Raw genomic sequence first — 24,080 nt, forward strand, 5'->3', positions numbered from 1 at the left:
CCAATGGCAATGGCCAATGAAGACAGCATCAAACAATCAGTTGGATATAGAAGCCATTTTTCCATCTGTTGGAACAAGTACGGAAAAGAAAGACTGAGCAAATGACAGCTGTTTTCTTAATCTTTTAAGCCTTCCTACCAAAAAAAAAAATACTTTGCTGTGGACTGTAATTATTGAGTGAAAAAATGATCACCAGTTTTTCTACTTGCATGCACTAAGTTTATAATGAAATATTGTTCACAGCCATTTGGCAAGTAACAAAAAGCTAGACTGGGATATTTGCAGTTTTACTTCAAGTTGTGCAGGAGATTAATAATAATTTTGAAGTTCTTTTTGCTATAGGTTGGCTAAGGAGTCTACCAGAGGGTTGTAGGTCCATGAATTCATTCTCACAGAAGTAGTTTTCCATTTCTGACAATGAGTTTCTTGTGATCAGGTTGGACTAAAAATTTCAGATGTTAGAGGTTGTTTTATTAAGCAGCGTGCTTCGTATTCTGGTGTTTAAAGGAGCGGTGCTTACATTTTGTTATAGTATGATTCACTTTTCATTCAACTGGTAGAAGGCAATATTTTTTTCACAAATTTTTGGCAGTATTGTACACTTACATGACATTACTGTTTAAAATTGGCTCCCAAGAAGTAATCTCCCTTATTCCAAAGCTTACTTACCTTTGCTGACATTGTAGAATTTAAGCCAGCTTGAAAATTAATTGTAGCATGTTTCTGTTTCAGTTTGAAATTGGAGAGCTTATTGATTATTTTTTTTGCAATTTGGAGGAGAAAACACTAATGTTACTGTAGTGATTCTATCCCTTGTTCTGTACACTTAAATCTTTCTGTAGTGCCTATTGTTTGCTTCTACTTTGTGTTCTCAGTCCAGATGGGTTGATACATCAGATCTAGTGTTTCCTTTTCATGTCTCCTTTCACTTTTTGTTTTGGAACAATGATCTAGTTTCCAACTGCCATTAGTTAGATTTTCTTCAGTGGGACCTTTTTAAGACGAGGAAGTTACTCACCTTATTCTTACTTTTCCAAGAAGACATTACATCAATTACTTCTCATGCTTTTGTCTTCCTTCACCATTTAAAGGCTCCATTTTCCATGCGGTTTTTTTTTTTTTTTTCTTGGTACCAGAATTTTCTGTTTTCTAATTCTTCTTTTTGTTTTAATCTCATGCTGATGGTGTTTGGGGTGTCCTACAGCCACATTGTTACAGGGCTAAGAGCTAGAAGACCCTGTAACTTGAAAGACAGAAGAAATAAATACCCCGCTGGCTCACAAGCTCAGGTGATCACTGCCTCCCCAGGGATGTATCTGCTGCAAGGTGCAAATTACCTGTGGTGATCATTGGCTTTAGCAGTACTCAGTTACTTCCCAGTTCATAGAATCACAGAACATCCCGAGTTGGAAGGGACCAATAAGGATCATCGAGTCCAACTCCTGGCTCCACACAGGTCTACCCAAAAATTCAGACCATGTGACTAAGTGCACAGTCCAATCGCTTTTTAAACTCCGACAGGCTTGGTGCAGTGACTACATCCCTGTTCCAGTGCGTGACAGCCCTCTCAGAGAAGAACCTTTTCCTGATGTCCAGCCTGAACCTTCCCTGTTGCAGCTTGACACCATTCCCTTGGGTCCTATCACTGGTCACTAAAGGGAATAGATCGGCGCCTGCCCCTCCACTGCCCCTCGTGAGGAAGCTGTAGGCCTGCTGCTGAGAACTACAGTTCCCTGTTGCTGGGAACTACAGTTAGCCAGGACCTCCTGTACCAGCACAGCTGCTCTGCTGTTGCTTGTGAGCTGCACATAGTTCAAGCCACAAGGTCAGTCAGCCCAGACCTTTGGCTGAAATTTCTTATTCTGAAGTTTTACAAGAAGAATGAAGATGTTATGAAGAAAAATGAAATAAGTAAATAAAAAAAGCGATTTTGAGTTTTACGGGAGTGAGATGCAAAATGTGAAAACTGCGGCCTTTTTTTTTAAACCAGATCACGTGTCTGTTTTCAATTTTGTAGCAAATCATTTTTGTTCATGCATCTGCTTTCAGGAAATTGACACTGTTGCAGTGACTTCTGAAGAGAAAGTAGTATCGCTTAATCTCACGGGTCTGTGGGACTCCACAGAGTATTCAGTTGCCGTTCGGTGTATTGGTGTTGAATCAAAATTCTGGAGCGAATGGTGTAGAGAGAAAACAGCAAGCACAGAGGAGAAAGGTAGGGTAACTATATAGTGTGCTTTTCTTTGGGTATTCTTTGAGGAATTAGGATTTAATAATAGCAAACTGTATTTTCACCATATTCAATCTATTGAATTTATAATTCTGTTTAAGAAAAACAAGTGTGTATTTTATTTAAATACAGAAGAAGGAAAACTGCAAGACAGATAGGGAGAGGAAGAGGTCTGAAAGGTAATTTAAATGCAAACAATACAGGGCTAAAGAAGAAAATGAGTAAATAGAAAGAGAGGAAGAATTAGGGTGTACATGGAGAACGAACATGTGCAAAGTAGGATAGTAGCAGAAAAGCAGTGTAGCAAGTATGTCCAGTAACACGAATCAGAGAAATTAAATTACCAGTTGTAAAACAAGATAATGTGTTTTAACCCTGGTAGGCAGCTAAGCACCACACAGCTGCTTGCTCACTTACCCTTCAGTGGGATGCAGGGGAGAATCAGGAAGGTAAAAGCAGGAAAGCTTGTGGCATGAGACAAAGGCTAGGTAAAGCAAAAGCTCTGCATGCAGGCAGGCAAAACAAGGAAGTCATTCATGACTTTCCATCGACAGGCAGGTGTTCATCAGCTTCCAGAACTGCAGGGCTCATAACATGTAACAGCTTTTTGGGAAGCCATCACTCCAAATGTTCCCCCTTTCCTTCTTTTCTCCCTAGCCTTTATTGCTGAGCACAATGTCATATGGCATGGAATATTTCTTTGATCCATTTGGGTCAGCTCTCCTGGCTGTGTTCCCTCCCAGCTTCTTGTGCACCCCCAGTCTGCTCGCTGGCAGGGCAGCATGAGAGAAGTAAAAAAAGTCCCTGGCTCTGTGTAAGCACTACACAGCAACAGCTAAAATGTTGGTGTGTTAGCAACATTATTTTAATCATAAATGCGAAATACAGCATCATCTGAGCCTTTGTGAAGAAAATTAACTCTATTCCAGTCAAAACCAGGACATAAGACTAGAAAATCGTCTCTAGAACTTAACAAAACAAACCAGAAGGAAACATATGGAAAGAACAAGAAAAAATTCTGAGAGATTGTACATAGGTTTAGAGAAAACTTTTTAATGTCAAAAATCTTAAGAAAAAAATAGAGAACTAAGCGACTAGACCATTGATAAATTTGAAATTATTTTATAAATCAAGTATTTATACACCCACAAGGAACCTTTCTCGGCTCCTCTTTCTAGCACTGTTTACTTCAAAGTGAACTGAGCTATTAGAGTCTATCATGTATTCTAAGAACAACAAAAAAATTTAATTGCTATTTTATATAATGTTGTCAGTGTATGTACCATAGTCATCTAAGAAGATAGTACTTGCTCTTTTTTTTTCCTTAATCTCAGTAAAATGTCTTTGGTAAAATACAGCAATTAACAACAACAACAAAAAGATGAAATAAATATTCTTTGAGTGTTAAGTGGTGTCAGAAATCTGAAAAAAATAGATGTATTTTGAAGAGGGAAGTTGCTAGCTGCATAAAAAGAGAAAAGCTGTACTAGTTAGAGAAAAAAGGCACAACATTAGAAATAGGAGAAATTCTTTTCAGTAAGTTGCTCCCAGACTATTTTTGAAATTCTTTGTTTGTTTTTTACCACATTATGCTATCTTTGTAATAATAACAACAAATTTCAAGATTTCGTTTGTTTTTGAATAGCTCCCTCAGAAAAAGTGGATTTGTGGAGGATAATTGAATCTTCACACCCAGCTGGAAATAGATCTGTACATCTTATATGGAAGGTATATATAGTTTTTATGAATTGATAATTATACTAGTATCCTGCAGCTGGTGGTTAACTGGAGTATCTTAGTGTTGTAGGCCATATAACCACCAGGGGGGTTTGTTGTCAGGAAAAAAACACCTCACTGAACTAAATCAGAACTGAAAAGCCTTTTAAGAGTTACTCTCTTCTATGATCTCATAACATATCTTCTTAGAATAAAATATAGCATTGTGAAATGTTTTTAAAAATAACATTAATAACAATCTGGAAATAAAACATGCTATCTAATTGTTTCCCAGACTGCTATTCTGAAGTAGTGAGATGTTCTGAGGAATCCGTATTGAGAAACAAAATAATGGACTTTCTTGTAGGCTAGAATATGTCTTCATTCAAACAACTCAGACATTCCCCTTGTCCCTCCCACCATATCTTTGTAGCATATGTATTTTTAATTTATAGAGATTCAGTGGTCTTTAATACAATATATAGTTTTGATAATACAAATAATGCTGTGAAACTCTTACTAATACATTTTTTTTAATAGCTACTAAGCAAGATTCCACCCCCTGGGAGAATTCTAGGCTACAAAATACAGTATTTTCCAGAAAACAATGCTGTACTTCAAATGACAAACATCACCACCAATCAGAAAATTGTATTACCTTTAAATGAAGAGGCATATATAATATCTGTTACTGCCTATAATTCTGCTGGAAATTCTCCTGCAGCTATTTTGAGGATTCCATCCATTGACGAAAAACGTAAGATTTCTAAGTATCGTGATAGATTTTTCTCTTTATAAAGAAATTATCTTCTTGATGTCTGCTTAAGTTCTTTTATAGTGGAAGCAAAATGGTTTTAAGGACTTTTGTCTTAGAACCATATAGAGAGTCATATGATGTATAAAGATGTGTATAGTCCATTACTCTTTACTAGAACAATATTATCTCACTGGTTGTCATATTTTGCTATCAGATATTGTTTCCTTATAGAAGATTATTGTTGTGGCTTTTGTTTTAACTTATCACTGTTAAAATACCAGCATTTGCTGATGTGTTATTAAAATTTCTGTTACATTACTTTCTGTTTTGTTGGTATGTTTTAATCCTGAACCTCCCACTCAACAAACTATACCTCACCTGTCTACACCACCATAAAATTGGTTACTGCACTACCTCTAATAATGTCATTTAAACAAAGATGTGTTTGACAGAAGTCCATAAGATGCCTTAACAGAAGCAGAGAGAAACATTGTAATTTGTACATATTCCCAAAGCAACCCATTCTGCCCACTGACATGGAAAGAAAGCTGCACTGCTCTAGCACAGCAGCTTTGTTCTTTGGCTTTTATGCTTAATTCTGTTATCTTCTGTTAGCCTTGTGTTGCCACATCCTGCTGCCTACCCATGATCTGTGAGAAAAGTTGCATTTGACACACTGTTGAATCGTTTCTACATCAGTTGCTTGTGAAAAAAAGTACAAGTTCCCCTCTGGAGTTGCTCAATTAAATTCCAGTCTAATCAGAAAATTGGATATGTAGATGTGATGTCATCTTGTCCTGGAGGTTGCTGACTACCTCTCTATCCACTTTTGTATTCCTTAATAAATGTATCTTTTTTTTTTTTCCCCATGCTGTGACGTTTTTTTTTTTTTAACTACATAATTTTTTTTTTTTACCTTGATGTTGCTAGGTCTTTTTTCTCTCTGCTTTGCTAGAATTGCAGTCAGGTTTCTGTTACCTCTGTTTTACAGGCTGATAGTTCACTTTTGCTTCACTGTCACTCATGATGCTGCTTGCTTGTTTTTATTGTTTTCCTCTTCCCTTTTGATGCCCCAATCAAAGCTTGCTTATCTGCACTAGCTGCAGCCAACAAACTGAAATTTGCATCCAAAAAGAGGGACTTGTCATTGATTCTGTATGTGTAAATCTCTATAGGTATCATCACCTCAATTTTTTTTGTCCCCCTCACCCTCTTTTAATTGTTAAAATTCTTACATGCTTCATTTTAAGGCATTTTGAGTACATTTATGTGAATGTATCTATAAAGTCACTTTTTGTTTAACCTTAGCTAAACATCATACTTTCTAAAGAAGCAACCTCAGCTTGCTTTAACTGAATTGTTTTCTTGCTGCAGTTTTTACAAAGATAGAATTACTGACATTTTCTGTTAAATTTTTAGCTCCCGAGATTATTGAAACAGTGAGGACCTATACAACAAATGAAGAAATGATTGTGGAATGGATAGCCTCTGAACCAGAAGTAACTGAATATGTAGTTGAGTGGTATGAGGAGCTGGAGACAGATCCTTTTATTAGATCATGGCAGTATATATCAAATTCTACAAAGTGGAAAGCTAACAAAAGTATGTTCATTTACAAGTTATGGTTGTAACAACGTACAGATACATAGGTATTTATGTATATTTATTTATAAGTAGACCAGAAAGAACAAAGGAGGATGAACTTGCAAGCAACTGTTTAAAAAATAACATTTGCATTATTGTTCTGCTTTATGTCAAATAGATCACTTTCATACCTGATTTAACATATGTGCTTAAAGGAGCAAAAGGAACAAGATACCTAACGTTAACAGGAATTGAGCATCTGCATTCATATCACCCACCTCTGAAAGTCTCCCCCTTGATCCTGATCTGGAACACCATACTGTAAATTGTATCACATTATGCACAAAATGTAAAATTATTGATATTTGAAAGATTGTATGCAATTTAATATTAAAGGATTTGAACTCATGCAGCTTTCCTCAGACCATTAAAAAAATAACAGCCTTATTTCATGCTTTATTGAAATTCCACGAGTAATTTAATAGCATTTTTAACTCTCAGATTTTCACAAAACATGTAAGATGGTGTTTGTTTCCATATAAGATTAGGCTACAGATTTCATATTTAAGCAATTTGGTAGCTTGGTGGTCTTGCATGAAATTTGCAGTATCTGTTCTAATAGAAAAATCTAGATCCAAAAAACTGAATTCAAGGGAGAAGATTGTATCTTCACATGTTTTAGAGAACAAGAATCCTACAAGAGGATTTCAGAGAGAATTTTTCATTAAAATAAGTAAATGGAGTGATTTACCAACTTGGCATGTTATATATAATCATATAATCTTTCCTGTCCCTGGAGATGTTCAAGGCCAGACTGGATGGGGCTTTGAGCAACCTGATCTAGTGGGAGATGTCGCTGCCTGTGGCAGGGGGAGTTGGAACTGAGTGATCTTTAAGGTCCCCTCCAAACCAAGCCATTCTATAATTCTGTGATATATAATTACATTTGTGTTATAACCTAAAGCATTGCTCAGAGGTTTCGGTGGCCTTATAATGCACTGATAAATAGGTGAGGAACTGCTCACCATTTTCTAGTAGGGACTGACTTTTTTTTTTTTAATTGATAAACTCTAAATGGTAATGATTTGGCTGTGTGTATGTAGTTTCCGTGAAAAATCAGTGTGCAGAGTCCACGTGATATGTACAAAGGCAAAACTGTAAGCCATATTCTATCTATATGTTTTATGTGGAGAGCAGTGAAATTATTTTTATTTTATTTTTATTTTTTCAGAAATCTTTAAACCATTTGTATGCTATAACATGTCAGTGTATCCTCTTTATGGCAATAAAGTAGCAGCTCCATATTCCATACAAACTTATGTTCAAGAAAAAGGTATGTATTTCATGATGTTGTGAAAGGTGTGCTGTAGTCTGTCTCTTAGATTGTATTTTCTTTGAGAAATTAGGTACTGGCATTACTGAAGGACAGACGCAGATGCTGAAGGAGGTTCAGGTACAGCTCTGCTTGAAAGTCATCCGTTGGTTTTAATGCTTACGTACGGTATACAACGCACTTGGAAAGAGTATAGCTACAAAGACTTTTTTTCAACTGGCTTCTCTTAAATGTTGCAGCTGCATTTAGATATATAATTACACTTGATTTCAATGATGCAGTTGATTGAGCTAGTTGTGCTCCTAATAAAAGAGAGATTCTACTCACAGAATAAAATTAATAGTTTGAAATGCTTGCTTTTTGTCACATTGTATAATATTAGAGAATATGTGCTGTCCTGCATATGAAAAATGGTAAGGAGCCATGAAGTTTATGGTTGAACAGAAACTGTAGATGAAATAGTGTTTCAGAGGCAGGGAGGGAATATTTCTTTGTAGAAGTTTAATGTGGATGCAGTGATTTGTACAGGCAGCTGCAATAATCTAATTTACTGACAATTTTAAGATTTTAGGTGAAAATTTTAATGTCTGTGCCTTTAGATCTGTGTAAATGTGCACATGCATATCACAATATATTATAAAGTGTTAGTTACTTGAAAGAGGTAATGGACTGTTGTTTGATAGAGTAATACTAGCACAACTTGGTTTTGAATGCTTTCCTGGTCATAGTGAGCTGTGACAGTATTAAAAGTTGACAGAGAATGGGAAAGAGGATGCTTGTTTCAAAACTGAAGCACAGCAAGCTTCTGCTTCAGAGTTATGAGTTACCTCTCTATGATGTTGTGAGGATTGAGACATTTAATAATCTTGAGATACGTGGATTCTCGTAACACCGAACTATGCAAATACCAAAATAGATGAGGGGAAGTATTATCAGAAGAAATCACACATTAGAGAGGATGATAAAAGTTTGGGTTTATGTCAGAGCACTAATAAGACATTTACTTGTACATTTGCTTTCTTAATGTTGCTGGTATGTGTGAAGTAACATATGGATAGTGTTGCAACATGTAGACAGTTTTTCTAATTTATGATGCTTCTGTGCAGAGCCATCAGAAGGTCCTGTGGCTGATACAGATGTTCCAGGCAAAAATGAAGTTGTAATAAAATGGGAGGAGATTTCAAAAGATAAAAGAAATGGCTTTATCACTAACTATACAATATTTTATAAACCTGAAGGTGGAAAAGAATTGAGTAAGTATACATTAAACATCAAAGATTACAACAGGGCTATGACAATCTGCTGTCTGATTATAATTATTATTTTTGTAGCTATTAGCATACTTTGTTATTGTATACCATAAATACGTCTGAAAATACTGAAATGTGGCTTACATAAAGATTAAGGACCTTTTTTAGATTTATCTGAGATGTTGGAGAATTCTAGTGAACAGTCCTTGCTTTAATGTTGCATGTTTATTCTTGCTCGGTTTCTTTATCTGTTTTGAATTTATTTTGTACAGCACAGCTTTCTGTTAGTGAATCTTAATAGTGAATCACTTCTGCTTCTTTGATGGGATCCAGATCTGTTGGATCTCCAAGTGTTAAACTTAGTGTGTGACAGCATTACCATTCCTCTTCTTTTTCCTAGACTAGGATGGCAGCTCATATATGAGAGAATTTTTACAACCTGTTCTCCATAATGTTAAAAAATAAAATAAAATTGCAAGTGTATGCCGAATTAGAAAGTATTATTTGTCAGATATTTGTAGTTTTCCACTTTTACATAAGTATTAGTCTCTCTCCATCTTCAGATCTCTCTGTCAAGACACACATTTGAAGCCAGTTGAAAAAAATCATAGTAGAGACAGAGGAGTTAAATTGTGCCTAGAATAAATTGGTGAAGCATAGATTTTATACCAATTCAAGAATTTGAAGCACTTGAGGGTTCAGTAAGTTTATAAGTTCTGTGTTTGTCCTTGGAAGGATGCCTGTCCCAAGTCCTGAACTTATAGAACAGTATGGTAGAAATTTACTGGTAGAACTATTTTTACAGTCAATTAATAATAAAAACAAAGTAGCAAACAATAGCCAAGAAGCAAAAACAGCCTGCCAGGAAATAATTTCTGTGGACATAGTTTTTTAGATTAATTTCTTCAGATGAGCTTAATGTTTTGTTTGATATTGCTTTCCTGCTCTGTAGGCTGGTAGCATACCTTTTTGAGTATATTAATAATCCCCTATATCAAAAATAGTATCCATGCAAAGTGTCCATAGTCAGTATAATCCTATCTATTCAGAACATCTAGCATAAATCTCAGCAGAATCTTTTATGAGAAGTGCTTCAGTGATCTAAATTTCTTCTTCCTGAATCAAGAGTACTGTTGGATCATTCAATGCCTTATAAACTGTTCCTTTTCCTTCTTTGTTTTGGACATCACTGTTAGCAGAAACCTAACATCTTTCTTTAAACAATCTCAAATTTACGAATCTTGATGTCTTCAGTTGCTTCTGGATAGTCAGTTCAGAGCCAGGGCAAGAATATTTTTGGTAATTTGTAAGTTAGAAAGATGAAGCTATGACAATTTGTGTCAGATTTAGTCTCCTACATATAATCTTTCTTGCCATATTAGTTTCTGGATGTGTTAATGCTGAATGTTTTGTGCAGGGTCATCCTTAAGACGCACAGTCTCAAACAAAGCAAAATTTGTAAAGCATTGCAAAGCTTCTCATGTGAAACACCGTGCCCATTTTAGGACATCAGATTAGTTTCTTAAGGAAAATATTACTAAATAGCAACTCATGGGAGTTAGTCTTAAATGGCTAAACTCAACTGTACTGTCATATTTTGGGGTTTCCTTGATATCACATCTTTTTGTCACATCTAAGATAGGGCTTTGAGTTTGTGCAAAGGTGATTTCATTGGTGGCCTTTTAACTCCAGAACTGTACTTTTCAAACCTTGATTTAAGAGAAATTTTGCTTAATCTCAGGGTATGTTGCAGTGTATCTATTTCCTGAGCATTTCTTGGCTGAGCTGAATGGTGATGTGTTAGCTTTGACTTGATTTATCAGAAAATGCATTAATTTCATAATACACAAACATGTTATTAATTCTGTTGGCAGACATAGAATGTTACTATATATGTACTGCTTAAAAAAAAACGAAAGTAAAACATATCATACCAATTCCAGTAATGGACAAGGTATTCAAAACATTGAGTTCTATTCAGAAAAGCATTTGGAAACTGGAAAAATTGTGTTGGTTTTGGCTAACCTCCTCTGATTTTATTGGAGTGATATTGCAGTGCTGGTAGGTTGCATCCTTTTGGATGATCAATGTACTAAAAATATAGTTAAATTTTACGAGCTGCAGAAACACAAATTTCATCAACTGTTTTAAGTTCTGAGCTTAGATTCCACGGGTTGTAGAAATAAATTTCAGAAGCCACTTTTTTTTTTTTTTGGTGATAAAATACTTTAAAATATTTTAAATTTAGCAAACAATTTGTGTGTTTATTTTTAAAATTAACTACACAATGGTTTATTTTTTGCCCCAAACAGTTAAATAGCATCGCCAAACATTGTTTTATAAAACTGATAGGGTCACTTTGTCAAGTTGTCCAGTCATCTTTAAAAACACTCTGTGATTTATCTTTGTAAAAGATGATAAATACTTGTACAGTTCTGATATAACACTATTGTTTTTTGTTTGTTTGTTTTTACATAAATCTTTTCCTAAAAAGATGAAACGGTGAACTCTGATGTTCTGCACCACAGATTGAAGTCCTTACAGGCTAATACACAATATACTGTCCATATCATGGCAAGCAATAGAGCTGGTGGAACCAGTGGAGAGCCAAAAACCTTCAAGACTTTGAAATTCAGTAAGTAACATTCCAGGTTAGTTACTGTTATTTTGAAAAGGAGTTTTGAGGTAAGAAATACAAAAATACAAGATTTCTCTGTTTAGGCATCTGTAAGAGTTATTTTTATTTATTTATTTATTTTTAATGGGTGTTAAGACAAGGAAGATTGACCAACACGTACTGAATTTAACTCAATCTCACTGAACATCTTTACAGACTAAAACCTCAGGATAAGAGATCAAAATGCCAAATCTTCTTGCTGTCAGTAAAACCATGGAACACTGGATCTTTGTGGGATCAACGTATTCTTCGTGTGCCATCAATTATGGGATAGAGCGCCTTAGAGTTTTTCAAAAAGCAGATGTTTTGAGTTACTAGATTTAGAATGGCCATGCATTGAGTCAGATTTTTAGTGTGGAGATTGGTATAATGATTGCGTGCTGGTAGTTCACACACTTCCTCTTTCCTGCCTCTGAAAGAATGTTTTTCATATTTATTAATATTCACAGTGTTGGCTGAACTGAAATATGTAAAAGTACATGAGCTGAACAGGTCCTTGAACAGGCCTTGAGACATGAAGCTAATTCTTTTTTTTTTTCAGCCTGTAAATTCGTCTTCTAGTTTGCCATTCAGATGCAAGATGGGTTAGGCTGTGCTGAGTTTTGGTCTTTATTGTTATTAGGACCTACACTGGGTGGTACTTCGGAAATCGGAACAGTATGTTTCAGTCATGAGAGTTAACTGTATTTTATTTATATTTAAAGCCTACCTCTGGCATTGAATTTAAAATCTATTTTGTACTAACAGATAGAAGTGGCACTATACAGCAGTTTTAGGTGACTCTAAAACAACAACTGCCCAGAGAGGTATTAGACTTTTCAACCTGGTTGATATTCAAAGATTGGTTTGGTACTAACACGGACACTAAACAACCTGATTCTAATTTCTAAGTTGGATATGGTGTACTGCATATGTCCCCTCCCATCTGAGTTATTGTGTGATTCTATTAAATAAAGTAAATTTTAAAATGTGATACATCTGTTCCTGAGATATTTTGAGAAGTTCCAGCATAGGCTGCTTTTCTGGCTTAGTAACTGTGACTTGTTGGATGCAAAATACTCATCTTTTGACACATTGTATAATGTATGGCAGTATTCTGAGTAATTTTAACTAGTTTTGGCAAAGCTTTTGAAATGGTGCTAATTAGGTGACTGATGTTGAAAATCAGCTGTCTTAATGGAATACATAAAGAAATGATAAACATCTGTTTTTTTTTCCTTTTTTCTTTTCTCTAAAGATAAAGAAGACATTATTTTCATTGCTATACCCGTTGGATTAAGCATGTTCTTTCTGTTAGGCCTTTGGATAACATGCATTTTGAAAAAACACACGTGAGTACATTTTTTCATCTTCTAAAACTGTGTTTAGTCTTTAAGTGTAAAAAGCCCGTTTTAAAATTTATTTTCAAAATGCTTCTGGGCTGGGTTTCAAACCAATGTCAAATTAAGAAAATAGAGCTAACGGAGTAACAAATAAAAAAGCCTACATATCTTGTAATTGTAGTTAATGTGCTATAGTCCGAAAATAAATATTAATTTTAGAAAGTGCAGTAGATGGGGAAAATAAAGGAGAAATCTATTTACTTATTATCTGTATCAGTTTATGGAAAAAGTTACATGCGAGTTGCAATTCTGTGTTCAATCAGGTGAGGGGAGTGCAGTTTAAGTCAGATACTGAAATAATAATGCCAAATAAAGCTGACGGAAAGCTTCCTATACTTTCTTAATATATCTGGAAGTACACCACTGGAACACGTTTCATGTAACCTGTATTGCTTAGTTACATTAATATTACTTTCATTAGTTTGTGACTGTAAAGGAGTAATTAAGAAACTAAAAATTTCATCATGTGAAGCATTTGGATGATAGATCCATGAGTTTGAATCCATATCTCTGTATGAAATGTAATTCTTTCATCTACTGTCACAGATGTCCCCTGCCAGATTTTAAATTGCTTTCTTGGAGCCTGGGGACACTGCAAGATCCCAAAGATAACTCTGATGATTTGTTAAAGTTAAAAATGTGCTTTTCTTTAGCATGAAGAATGACTGGGTTGTTGGGCTGAAGCTTAATCATAAGCTTAATAATTTTATATATTTGGGGAGGTTCTTAGCTACGAAAACTGATAAGTTGATATATAAGTATAGCTGATGTGATGTGTCATTTCCAACAGTTGTACATCTTCATCTGTATTGTATATTCTGATTTTTCATAAAAGTAAGAAACGATGCTTTGATCCTGGAGAACACTTTGAGATGTACTTTAGTGTTAATATTCTTGTGTGGATTGAATTGCAATGTAAAAAGTCAAACTATGGCCAGGTTTTCATTCACTTATTAAACCTAATATGAATGAATGATTCATTTTGTTTCCTGTTTACTACTCCTTCAGAGAGATACAAGCTACAGCTTCATCTATTGTGTTTTATCTACTGATGAAATAAGAACTAAGTGTAAATTTAGTGTGGTGTAATGTTAGGGACATTTTCACTAGAGCAAAGGTGGCTTTTCACTGAAGAACTACCAGAAACATGATCACAGCAGTTTTTATATACAGCCTTTTTTTGGCATACAATTATTTAAACTACCACATAATCAGAAAGTTGACTATGCATTAATTTTTCTGCAATGTCTCTGTAGAATGAGATTTTTACTTGAGATCTTTTCTAATAAAAACTGCTGTGACGGAAAATGATTTTAATGAAAAATACTGTGTTAGCGTAAGAAAAATTTCCTTTGTGAAAGTTTGGTATTTTGACCTCTTTGATTTTTATTCCTTTAGTTTTTAATAATCTATTTTTCATCAGTTGACTAAACATTCTTTCTCAATACTAGGTTTAAAAAGGTTTGCTGGCCTGATGTACCCAATCCTGCAGAGAGCGTTGCTGTGGAATGGCCTCTTGACGCACCCATGGTAATAGCTGCCATTTTATTTATTAACGAAGGGATCAAAGGGACAGAAGACAACTCCTTCTCTAACATTAATTTTATGACTAACTGAAAGAAAAAGAGTATTTGATTTCATTCTTTTAAGTATTATAAAATGCTCTTAGTTATATTTCAAACAAGTAGAAAGTATGCATCTTTATAAAGTATATTAATTTAATTCTTACTTACATGATAATAAGAAATAAAGTTTTTGAATTATAAAGTTATTGGTGTACATGGCTCATTAAATACAGTCAATTTTTCACAGGTTATTGAGTCTATTGACTCAAATCACCACATCTGGATATTTCCTCCCTTCTCCACAAAAAAAAATCTAGTGCATCAAATAATCAGATTTGGTAATCCTGAGGTATACTGTTGTACTAACATTTACATGTTTTTAATTTATTGATATTTATGCTTATTGAAGTTCTTATGATTATTTGAATGAACAGGACTCTGTAGAAAGCATAATCTGTGGAGAATGGGATTTAAAATTTTGTCTGTAAAAGGGTTATTTAGAGTGGAAAAAATGGAAATAGTCCAGGTTCCATGGTATGAAAGTGATTAACAAATGGATAGAATAACAATGTCATTTTTAAATACTCATTTAAATGTAAATGCATCACAGCTGAAATGCACATTAAAATTAAAAGTATATTAATAAAGAGTTAAAAGTCAAAGTAAGTTCAAGTGGCAATATCTTATATATTAAAAGATCTTCTGATACATTATCTATCTTTATGTAACTTTCAAATTCATCTCTTTGTACTGACAGAATAATTCGTTTTTGAAGGGAGTGACGTATGAGGATAAAACCGTAGGCCTGGAGGATGTAAGTGTTTTGGAAGATTGCTTTCCTGAAGAAGATCATGAAGGATTATTGCTAATGAACTGTGAAAAACATGTTTCTGAATGTACTGATAGTAATGTAAAAGGTGTACAAAATATCTCCGAACACAAAATAACTCTGTTAAATGGAAACAAAAAGATACTGTATAATGAAGAACATGAAGTAGCTAAATGCCTTTCACCATCCATGCCTTATGTAATTACTGGTGAAGATTTCAGAAGTCAAATGCATTCAGCTTTGATACCAGCCAAGAAAATCCAACCCATAGAAATGCTGGAAGACGATTTACGTGAAACCCAACAGATTTCAGTTAAAAATGAAGAAAGTGATGATGAAGAAGCTTTAAAGCTGGAAGATTTCAGTGAAAAAACATTGTTCAACCCATACCTTAGAAATTCTGTTAAAACAAGGGAATTTCTCATTTCTGAGAACTTGCTAGAACATAGTAAGAATGAACCCAAGAAACAGCCAACTGTTTTACCTGCTTTTCAACAAAATGCTGTAGGACAATCCTATGTAACACTGGACATTGTTGGGCTGGCCACAGCTCATTAGCAGCAGAAAACTTCCCTTGTACAGTCCCATCTTGGTAGTGCTGCTTTTATATATTCGTATGTTCTAACCTGGACGATCATGGTTACTTTGGACGAAATTACCCCATTTCTTTGAACAGCTGTGAAGTAATCAGTACACTGTGTTTATACCTGCTGAGGTTTTAGTGTTGTGGTGTTTTTTTTTTAATTTTTATTTTTTAACCATGTATATGTGTCAGTAGTGAGGCAAAGGAGGTAAGGTAACTTGTTTTCTTAGTTCTTAATTTTCATTTCCACTGTGACAACATCCAACAGTGCAAATTGCTCATTGATTTCCCTCCAGGCAACCAGTTGCAATGACTGAGCACTGTTAGGGCAATGTGCACAAACTTGAGGAGAGCCAGCATTTACCAAGTACTTCCTTAAGTTACATGAAGTAGAACTACTTTACTATTTTTATTTCCCCCCCTTGTTTTTTATCTGGTTTTATGTGTAGTGTTCCTCCTGTTTTGTAAGTAGTTGGCAGTCTTCAGTAGTCATCTTTTTGCATCCTGACTCTTGAATCAGCAGTTTGGGTCATAGTTTCCCTGTCTTTAATGAGGGGATGTGTTGTGTATGTGCTATTGATTTATCAGCATTTTGGAAAAGATGGGGTTATGTTGGCTTGCTGCCTTCCCTTTCTCTTGTTTTCAGTCACACTCCGTAGTTTGTGCTACTTCTGTGTTTCCTGCTTATTCTCTGACTTTTTTTTTTTTTTTTTTTACTGTTTACTGCAAGATATCTTCTTATCTTCTTGTTACTGTGCCCTTAATTTCTCCTGTTTTAAAACTGTTTTTCCCATCTGAAGTTTTGGAATTTCAATCTGGAAAAAAAAAATCAGCTAAATATTACATCTTCTGTTAGAATAAGCACTGAATTTATATTTAGGAAAGTGTTTTTCTGAGAGGTATTGGAAAAATCACCAAATCTACAAGATATACATAAATATCCTCTGACAACTGATTTAGGTTTAGAGATTTCTACAAGCAGGCTGTAACTTCTGTCTTTTGTTTTATGATTCTGATAAGTCAAAACCACTTACAGTTTTGATCTTATATAAGCAGCAAAAGTATTAGGCAGGAAACTCCAAGTTATTTGTTTTCAGCAGGAAAGAGACTATCACTGTAAAGTTCTTACTAAAATATTCTGTGAAATGATAGGTAAAAAAGAAAAGATAAATAAAGTGTTTAAAATGTATTTGGTGTGACATTTGTGGCAAATGTAGTCACTTGAAGACTTTAAACTATTTTGGAAGCATTTAAAGGCTTGGCATTATCACTCTTGTGCATAACTATGGACTTCTTTAGGGGAGAAAAAAAACAGGAGTAGCGGGGATGGAAAAAGGAGTCAAATGAGAGTAGGCATAGAAAGCCTTCCCTGTGTAGGAAGAGGAGTGGGAGGCTTATGCGTTGCAAATTATTAATAGGTGTATCTTCTTCACTTACCGGATTTTTAGCTAAATTAAACATTCTGTGTTTTGTTAGTAGAGTTAACCTTTACCTCCCCAGTCTTTAAAATTCTTTGAATAGAAATCCCACAAACTTAAATAGATTAATAGATAAAATTATCACATTCCATAACCAATGATATTTCTGTGTTCATCATGTTTAAAATCCCCTAAATAGGGAAAAAAAAAAGTGCACCGGTAGTTAATGCAGGGGAGAGACGGAATCTTTCTTCCTCCAGTTAGCACTGCTGTTTGGTGCCTGCTCCTCCACAGATGATGTGATTGCTGCTGAACAGCTGCTGTAGGTAATCAGCAAGTGGTCTGTCCCAGATAATGCTGTTAAGATTGTGTTTTTCTTGCCACAATGTATATTTCATTACAAATAACATAATATCTTTTACTATTCCTGAAAAATGAATTTATTATGAATAGATTTCTCTTTCTGAGATAGCTGATGACCTCTTGAGGTAGATGTTTCAACTTGTGTTCACAAGTGAGGACATGAGTTCACAAGTTGTTCAGAAGCATTTTATTGCTAGTCCAAGTTTGATATCTCCTGCAGCAGAGGTAAATGCTTGCATGCGACAGAGCCCTAATACGAGCACAGTGTATCTGGGGGGCTCACAGCTTCTGTTCCTGGCTCAGCAAATGAGTTCATGTCACCCTTGCACAGTCATTTCAACAATTTCCCGCTTTCTTTCTTTTCCCCATTTATTGCACAGGGATGCCATTAGGCTTCATGCTTGTATGTAGCTGTAAGGTTTAACACTGTAAGATGCACTCTACTTATAATCTACCCTACTGATGTTAGTACAGGTGGTGTTTTCGTCCATCCCCACAGTAGCAGGGAGGGGTACAGAGTGGACACGGAAAGCCCACCTGATTAACACGTGGCTCAGAGGCTGGTGCCAACACAGAAATTTTGTTTTTTTGACCATGGGGCGCTTTACTCGGCACCTGACCTGATGGCTGCAGACGGGTCCCTATCTCTAAGGGGAAAACGGATCCTAGCCCAGGAGCTGGCAGGGCTCGTTGAGAGGGCTTTAAACTAGGAAAGAAGGGGGACGGGGCTGAAATAAGGCTTGTTGGAGCTGTACCAGGGGGAACAATGGCAGGGCCGGGGGAGAAGGCAATGGCCCGACTGAAGTGCATCTACACTAATGCACGCAGCATGGGTAACAAACAAGAGGAGCTGGAAGCCATCGTGCAGCAGGCAGGCTATGACTTGGTTGCCATCACGGAAACGTGGTGGGACCACTCTCATGACTGAAGTGCTCCAATGCCTGGCTATAGGCTCTTCAGAAGGGACAGGCAGCACAGAAGGGGTGGTGGTGTGGCTCTCTATATTAGAGTGTTTTGATGTTGTGGAACTTGAGGCTGGGACTGATAAGGTTGAGTCTCTGTGGGTTAGGATCAGCGGGAAGGCCAACAAGGCAAGCATCCTGGTGGGGGTCTGTTACAGACCGCTGAACCAGGATGAGGAGATGGATGAGGAGTTCTACAGGCAGCTGGCAGAAGTTGCAAAATCATCAGCGCTTGTTCTCGTGGGGGACTTCAACTTCCCAGACATATCCTGGAAGCACAACACAGCCCAGAGAAAGCAGTCTAGGAGGTTTCTGGAGAGCGTGGAAGATAGCTTCCTGACGCAGCTGGTTAGAGAGCCTACCAGGGGAGGTGCCCCGCTAGACCTTCTGTTCACAAACAGTGACGGACAGGTGGGACGTGGTAGTCGGGAGCTGTCTTGGGCAGGGTGACCACAAAATGGTAGAATTCTCTATTCTTGGCGAAGTCAGGAAGGCGACCAGTAAAACCGCTGTCTTGGACTTCCGGAGGGCTGACTTTGAGCTGTTCAGGACACTGGTTGGCAGAGTCCCTTGGGAGGAGGTTCTGAAGGGCAGAGGAGTCCAGGAAGGCTGGGCACTCTTCAAGAAGGAAATCTTAATGGCTCAGGAGCGGTCTGTCCCCATGTGCCCAAAGACGAGCTGACGTGGAAGAAGACCGGCCTGACCGAACAGAGAGTTGTGGCTAGAGCTTAGGAGAAAAAAGAGGGTTTATAATCTTTGGAAAAGAGGGCAGGCCACTCAGGAGGACTATAAGGATGTTGCAAGGCTGTGCAGGGACAAAATTAGAAGGGCCAAAGCTCATCTGGAGCTCAATCTGTCTACTGCTGTTAATGACAACAAAAAATGTTTTTACAAATACATCAACACCAAAAGGAGGACTAAGGAGAATCTCCATCCTTTACTGGATGTGGGGGGAAACTTAGTTACAAGGGATGAGGAAAAAGCTGAGGTGCTTAATGCCTTCTTTGCCTCAGTCTTTAGCGGCAAGACCAGTTGTTCTCCGGATACCCGGTACCCTGAGCTGGTGGAAGGGGATGGGGAGCAGAATGTGGCCCTCACTATCCACAAGGAAATGGTTGGCGACCTGCTACAGCACTTGGATGTACGCAAGTCGATGGGGCCGGATGGGATCCACCCGAGGGTACTGAGAGAACTGGCAGAGGAGCTGGCCAAGCCGCTTTCCATCATTTATCGGCAGTCCTGGCTATCAGGGGAGGTCCCAGTCGACTGGCGGCTACCAAAAGTGACACTCATCTACAAGAAGGGCCGGAGGGTAGACCCGGGGAACTATAGGCCTGTTAGTTTGACATCAGTGCCAGGGAAGCTCTTGGAGCAGATTATCTTGAGCGTCATCATGCGGCACTTACAGGGCAGCCAGGCGATCAGGCCCAGTCAGCATGGGTTTATGAAAGGCAGGTCCTGCTTGACGAACCTGATCTCCTCCTATGACAAAGTGACACGCTTGGGGGATGAGGCAAAGGCTGTGGATGTGGTCTACCTTGACTTTAGTAAGGATTTTGATACCGTTTCACACAACATTCTCCTCAAGAAACTGGCTGCTCGCGGCTTGGACTGGCGTACGCTTCGTTGGGTTAGAAACTGGCTGGATAGCCAGGCCCAAAGAGTTGTGGTGAATGGAGTCAAATCCAGTTGGAGGCCGGTCACTAGTGGAGTCCCTCAGGGCTCAGTGCTGGGGCCGGTCCTCTTTAATATCTTTATCGATGACCTGGACGAGGGGATCGAGTGCACCCTCAGCAAGTTTGCAGACGACACCAAGTTGGGTGCGTGTGTCGATCTGCTTGAGGGTAGGAAGGCTCTGCAGGAGGATCTGGATAGGCTGGACCGATGGGCTGAGGTCAACTGTATGAAGTTCAACAAGGCCACGTGCCGGGTCCTGCACCTGGGGCGCAACAACCCCAAGCAGCGCTACAGGCTGGGAGATGAGTGGTTGGAAAGCTGCCTGGCAGAGAAGGACCTGGGAGTGCTGGTTGATAGTCGGCTGAATATGAGCCAGCAGTGTGCTCAGGTGGCCAAGAAGGCCAACAGCATCCTGGCTTGCATAAGAAGCAGAGTGGCCAGCAGGTCTAGGGAGGTGATTGTCCCCCTGTACTCGGCTCTGGTGAGGCCGCACCTCGAGTACTGTGTTCAGTTTTGGGCCCCTCGCTACAAGAAGGACATCGAGGTGCTCGAGTGAGTCCAGAGAAGGGCGACGAGGCTGGTGAGGGGTCTGGAGAACAAGTCTTACGAGGAGCGGCTGAGGGAGCTGGGATTGTTCAGCCTGGAGAAGAGGAGGCTCAGGGGTGACCTTATCGCTCTCTGTAGATTCCTTAAAGGAGGCTGTAGCGAGGTGGGGGTTGGTCTATTCTCCCACGTGCCTGGTGACAGGACGAGGGGGAATGGGCTCAAGTTGTGCCAGGGGAGGTTTAGGTTGGATATTAGGAAGAACTTCTGTACTGAAAGGGTTGTTAGGCATTGGAATGGGCTGCCCAGGGAAGTGGTTGAGTCGCCATCCCTGGAGGTCTTTAAGAGACGTTTAGATGTAGCCCTTAGTGATATGGTTTAGTGGAGGACTTGTTAGTGTTAGGTCAGAGGTTGGACTGGGTGATCTTGGAGGTTTCTTCCAACCTAGACGATTCTGTGATTCTGTAGCTATTCCTCAGGGCAGACAGGACCTGAGAATTTAATACCATTTCAAATTTGATCTTGTTACAGGCTTCTTACAGGTACAGCTCACCTTAAATTACTTGCGTGGAGATTTTTATTCCTCCCTGCTTTTTATCTCCCTTGCGGTTATTTGAGTTTCAGACCAAGAAGATACATAGAGAGATCCTGCTTTATGCATATATACCTGTCTTCACCAAATAGGCTTGTATAAAAAAAAGGAAAAAGAAACATTTTGTTATCAGAACAACAAAATCTAATCTAAATCTACCCTCTTTTAGTTTAAAGACATTCCCCTTTGTCCTATCACTCCACTCCCTGACAAAGAGTCCCTCCCCAGCTTTCCTGTAAGCCTCCTTTAGGTACTGGAAGGCCGCTGTAAGGTCTCCCTGGAGACTTCTCTTCTCCAGGCTGAACAACCCCAACTCCCTCAGCCTGTCTTCATAGGAGAGGTGCTCCAGCCCCTTGGAGCATCATCCTCATGGCCCTCCTCTGGACTTGTTCTAGTGGGTCTATGTCCATCTAGTGTCTATGTATTTACCGTACTTGTTGCTCTGCTGTTAGATTGACACTGGTATGTGCCTTGGCTTGAGCCCCCGATGCTGGAGGGAGGAGGAGGAAGACTCTGCCTAGTTCAAGGCTGTCTCCCCCTTCTCTGTCAGCACATCTGCATTCCCCGTGTGGGAAGGTGGCTGGCTCATTCCCTTCTCATCTGAGTGCAAACCAACACTTAGCAGTACAGATGATCAAGAAGCTTGAGGCACGGGCAGGCTCAAGTCCTGAGCTACAGTGACAATATAGATGTTATCGTCCAGTGCCTCCATCGCGCAGATTGTTACTGTGGTCAGTAACAAGATAATGACTTTCAATGCTTGGTGACTGCAGCTGTGTTAGGCAACTGTCATGGTTAAGCTGAGCAGATCTTTGCAAACCAAGACCTTAGGGCAGTAGTGTTTAGCTGTATTTCGTATGTTTCGAAATGATGGGGAGGAACATGTGCGAGAGGTCATGCTGTCTGCAGCCTCAGGCATGAGCCATGGTGCATGCAATGTGCTGTGCTCATGAGACCGAGGTTTCAGCTGGTAGTTTTTGCAGTTACCAAACGTGGTCAGAAATTACAAATATCAACAAGAAAAGATAATGAGCCAACTCTGAAGCTCTATTTCAAAGAAATCTCAGATTTTCATTTTGAAATCTCCCTCAATGGATTTGGGTAAGAGGGCTTTGTTTTGACAGCCATGGGGTTTCAGGTATTAGATGGTAGCATTTTAACTTTGCCAGCCAAAATGTCAAAATAGAAAACAGCGAAGATTCAGCAGCTCAATGCGTGGGAGGTTTTTTATGTAACAAGCAATGCAATTCTGAATCTCAGTGATCACACACACAATACAGTGTTTTAAAAACAAATGCCACGCTCCTTATTACAAGAGGTAAGCTGAGAATTTTTATTCAATGGCTTTATGCTTTGGTAGGATCTATTCTGAAATATTCAGACAAGATACTCTGCCAAATGTTACTTGGAAATAACACAGAGTTTATATAACATGTACATGATTTGTGTCTATGTTAAATTGATCTTTAACATGCTGAATCCACTGCAAAGAGAGTCAAAGACTCATTTTGCTTCTCTGTGTCAATGTCTGTGGTGTTCATAGCAGGAGGCAGGGCACATCCTCAGTGTAGGCAAGTCTTAAGCCCACAGCTATATGGACTTATTCTAAATTCAAGTAGTTGCTAATAGCAATGTCTTTTGCCTCCTGGCACGGGAGAAATAAAGAAGTAAAGGAAGAAATAAGTTCTTGTGTTGTGCCTGTCTTATGGCTATTCATCATTTATCAGAAAATGTGCTACCCTCGTCTTAAAAATAGAGCATGTCTAAAGCAATTGTTTGTCTAAAATATTTTGTCCTGTATACAGAGGATGACATTTGTAAATGGAGCAAACAGATAAACACTAAGCATACTTTTTGTAATACTAGCTGTTCTTAATCATAATGTTTATTGAGTGTATTTATTACAAAATGCAAACTCTGCCCTTTTTGAGTATGTGTTGTGCATCCCAGTCTGATAACTTAGGAGTGAGGCTCTGAACAAAATATTTTGTAATCCTTTCATTCAAATTTCTTCACAGTTTCGCTACTTAAGAGAAATTCTTTTTTTTAGTGTTTGACAAAATACTAAATTATTCTAGTGAACTTTTGTCCCTTGGATTACTTTGTCTGGTCTTTTTATGGGCTTTCTTACGATTATTTACCTTGCTGTCCTTTCCAAGATAAAATAATCATTCTTACTGCCACCTAACTATTTAATTAAAATTATATTTTTGTCTAGTTCTTTTAGAAATCAGAACAGGAAAATGAAGAATCACAATCCAGAAGTTGTCACAAATGTGTGACCAAAATGTTCTTCCATGGAATTAATTTTTTTTTAGTGGAATATCAGAACGTGAACTGAAACAGATGTGTGTATGTACAGCATGGATTTGTTCTCTAAATTTGTTTAAAGCAGGACTTACTTGAAAAGTAAGTACAGAGGGATTATTTCATGCTGCCCATCCCCTAGTGCTGTTCACTTTCTTCAGCTCTTAAAAAGACAGCACATTTCTAGAAAAGGAGAAGGGGAATCCAGTCTCTAAAGTAGTTTGTGTAAGCTTGCCTGACACACTGGCACTCCAGGGCCCAGGCTGTGCTGAGCCCAGCAGCAGCAGCAGATGATGATGATGATGATCCCCC

General features: G+C 38.0%; 1 protein-coding gene across 4 annotated transcripts in view; it reads left to right on the forward strand.

The window, feature by feature from the left end:
• The window catches only part of IL31RA (interleukin 31 receptor A), a 36,683-nt gene extending 19,592 nt beyond the window's left edge, over nt 1-17,091 (forward strand). For 2 of the 4 annotated variants that reach the window (XM_040542291.1, XM_040542292.1), the window contains 10 exons: nt 2,050-2,215; nt 3,876-3,958; nt 4,487-4,703; nt 6,123-6,305; nt 7,519-7,620; nt 8,727-8,873; nt 11,365-11,505; nt 12,785-12,878; nt 14,381-14,459; nt 15,252-17,091. In XM_040542291.1, coding sequence (XP_040398225.1) covers nt 2,050-2,215; nt 3,876-3,958; nt 4,487-4,703; nt 6,123-6,305; nt 7,519-7,620; nt 8,727-8,873; nt 11,365-11,505; nt 12,785-12,878; nt 14,381-14,459; nt 15,252-15,881 — 1,842 coding nt within the window. In that variant the 3' untranslated portion in view covers nt 15,882-17,091. The remainder of the gene's footprint in view (nt 1-2,049; nt 2,216-3,875; nt 3,959-4,486; nt 4,704-6,122; nt 6,306-7,518; nt 7,621-8,726; nt 8,874-11,364; nt 11,506-12,784; nt 12,879-14,380; nt 14,460-15,251) is intronic. The other 2 variants (XM_040542293.1, XM_040542294.1) reach the window with 2 other exon arrangements.
• Nucleotides 17,092-24,080: the final 6,989 nt, after the last annotated feature.

This window comes from Cygnus olor, chromosome Z, assembly GCF_009769625.2.
Source record: "Cygnus olor isolate bCygOlo1 chromosome Z, bCygOlo1.pri.v2, whole genome shotgun sequence".
Taxonomy (NCBI): Eukaryota; Metazoa; Chordata; class Aves; order Anseriformes; family Anatidae; genus Cygnus; species Cygnus olor.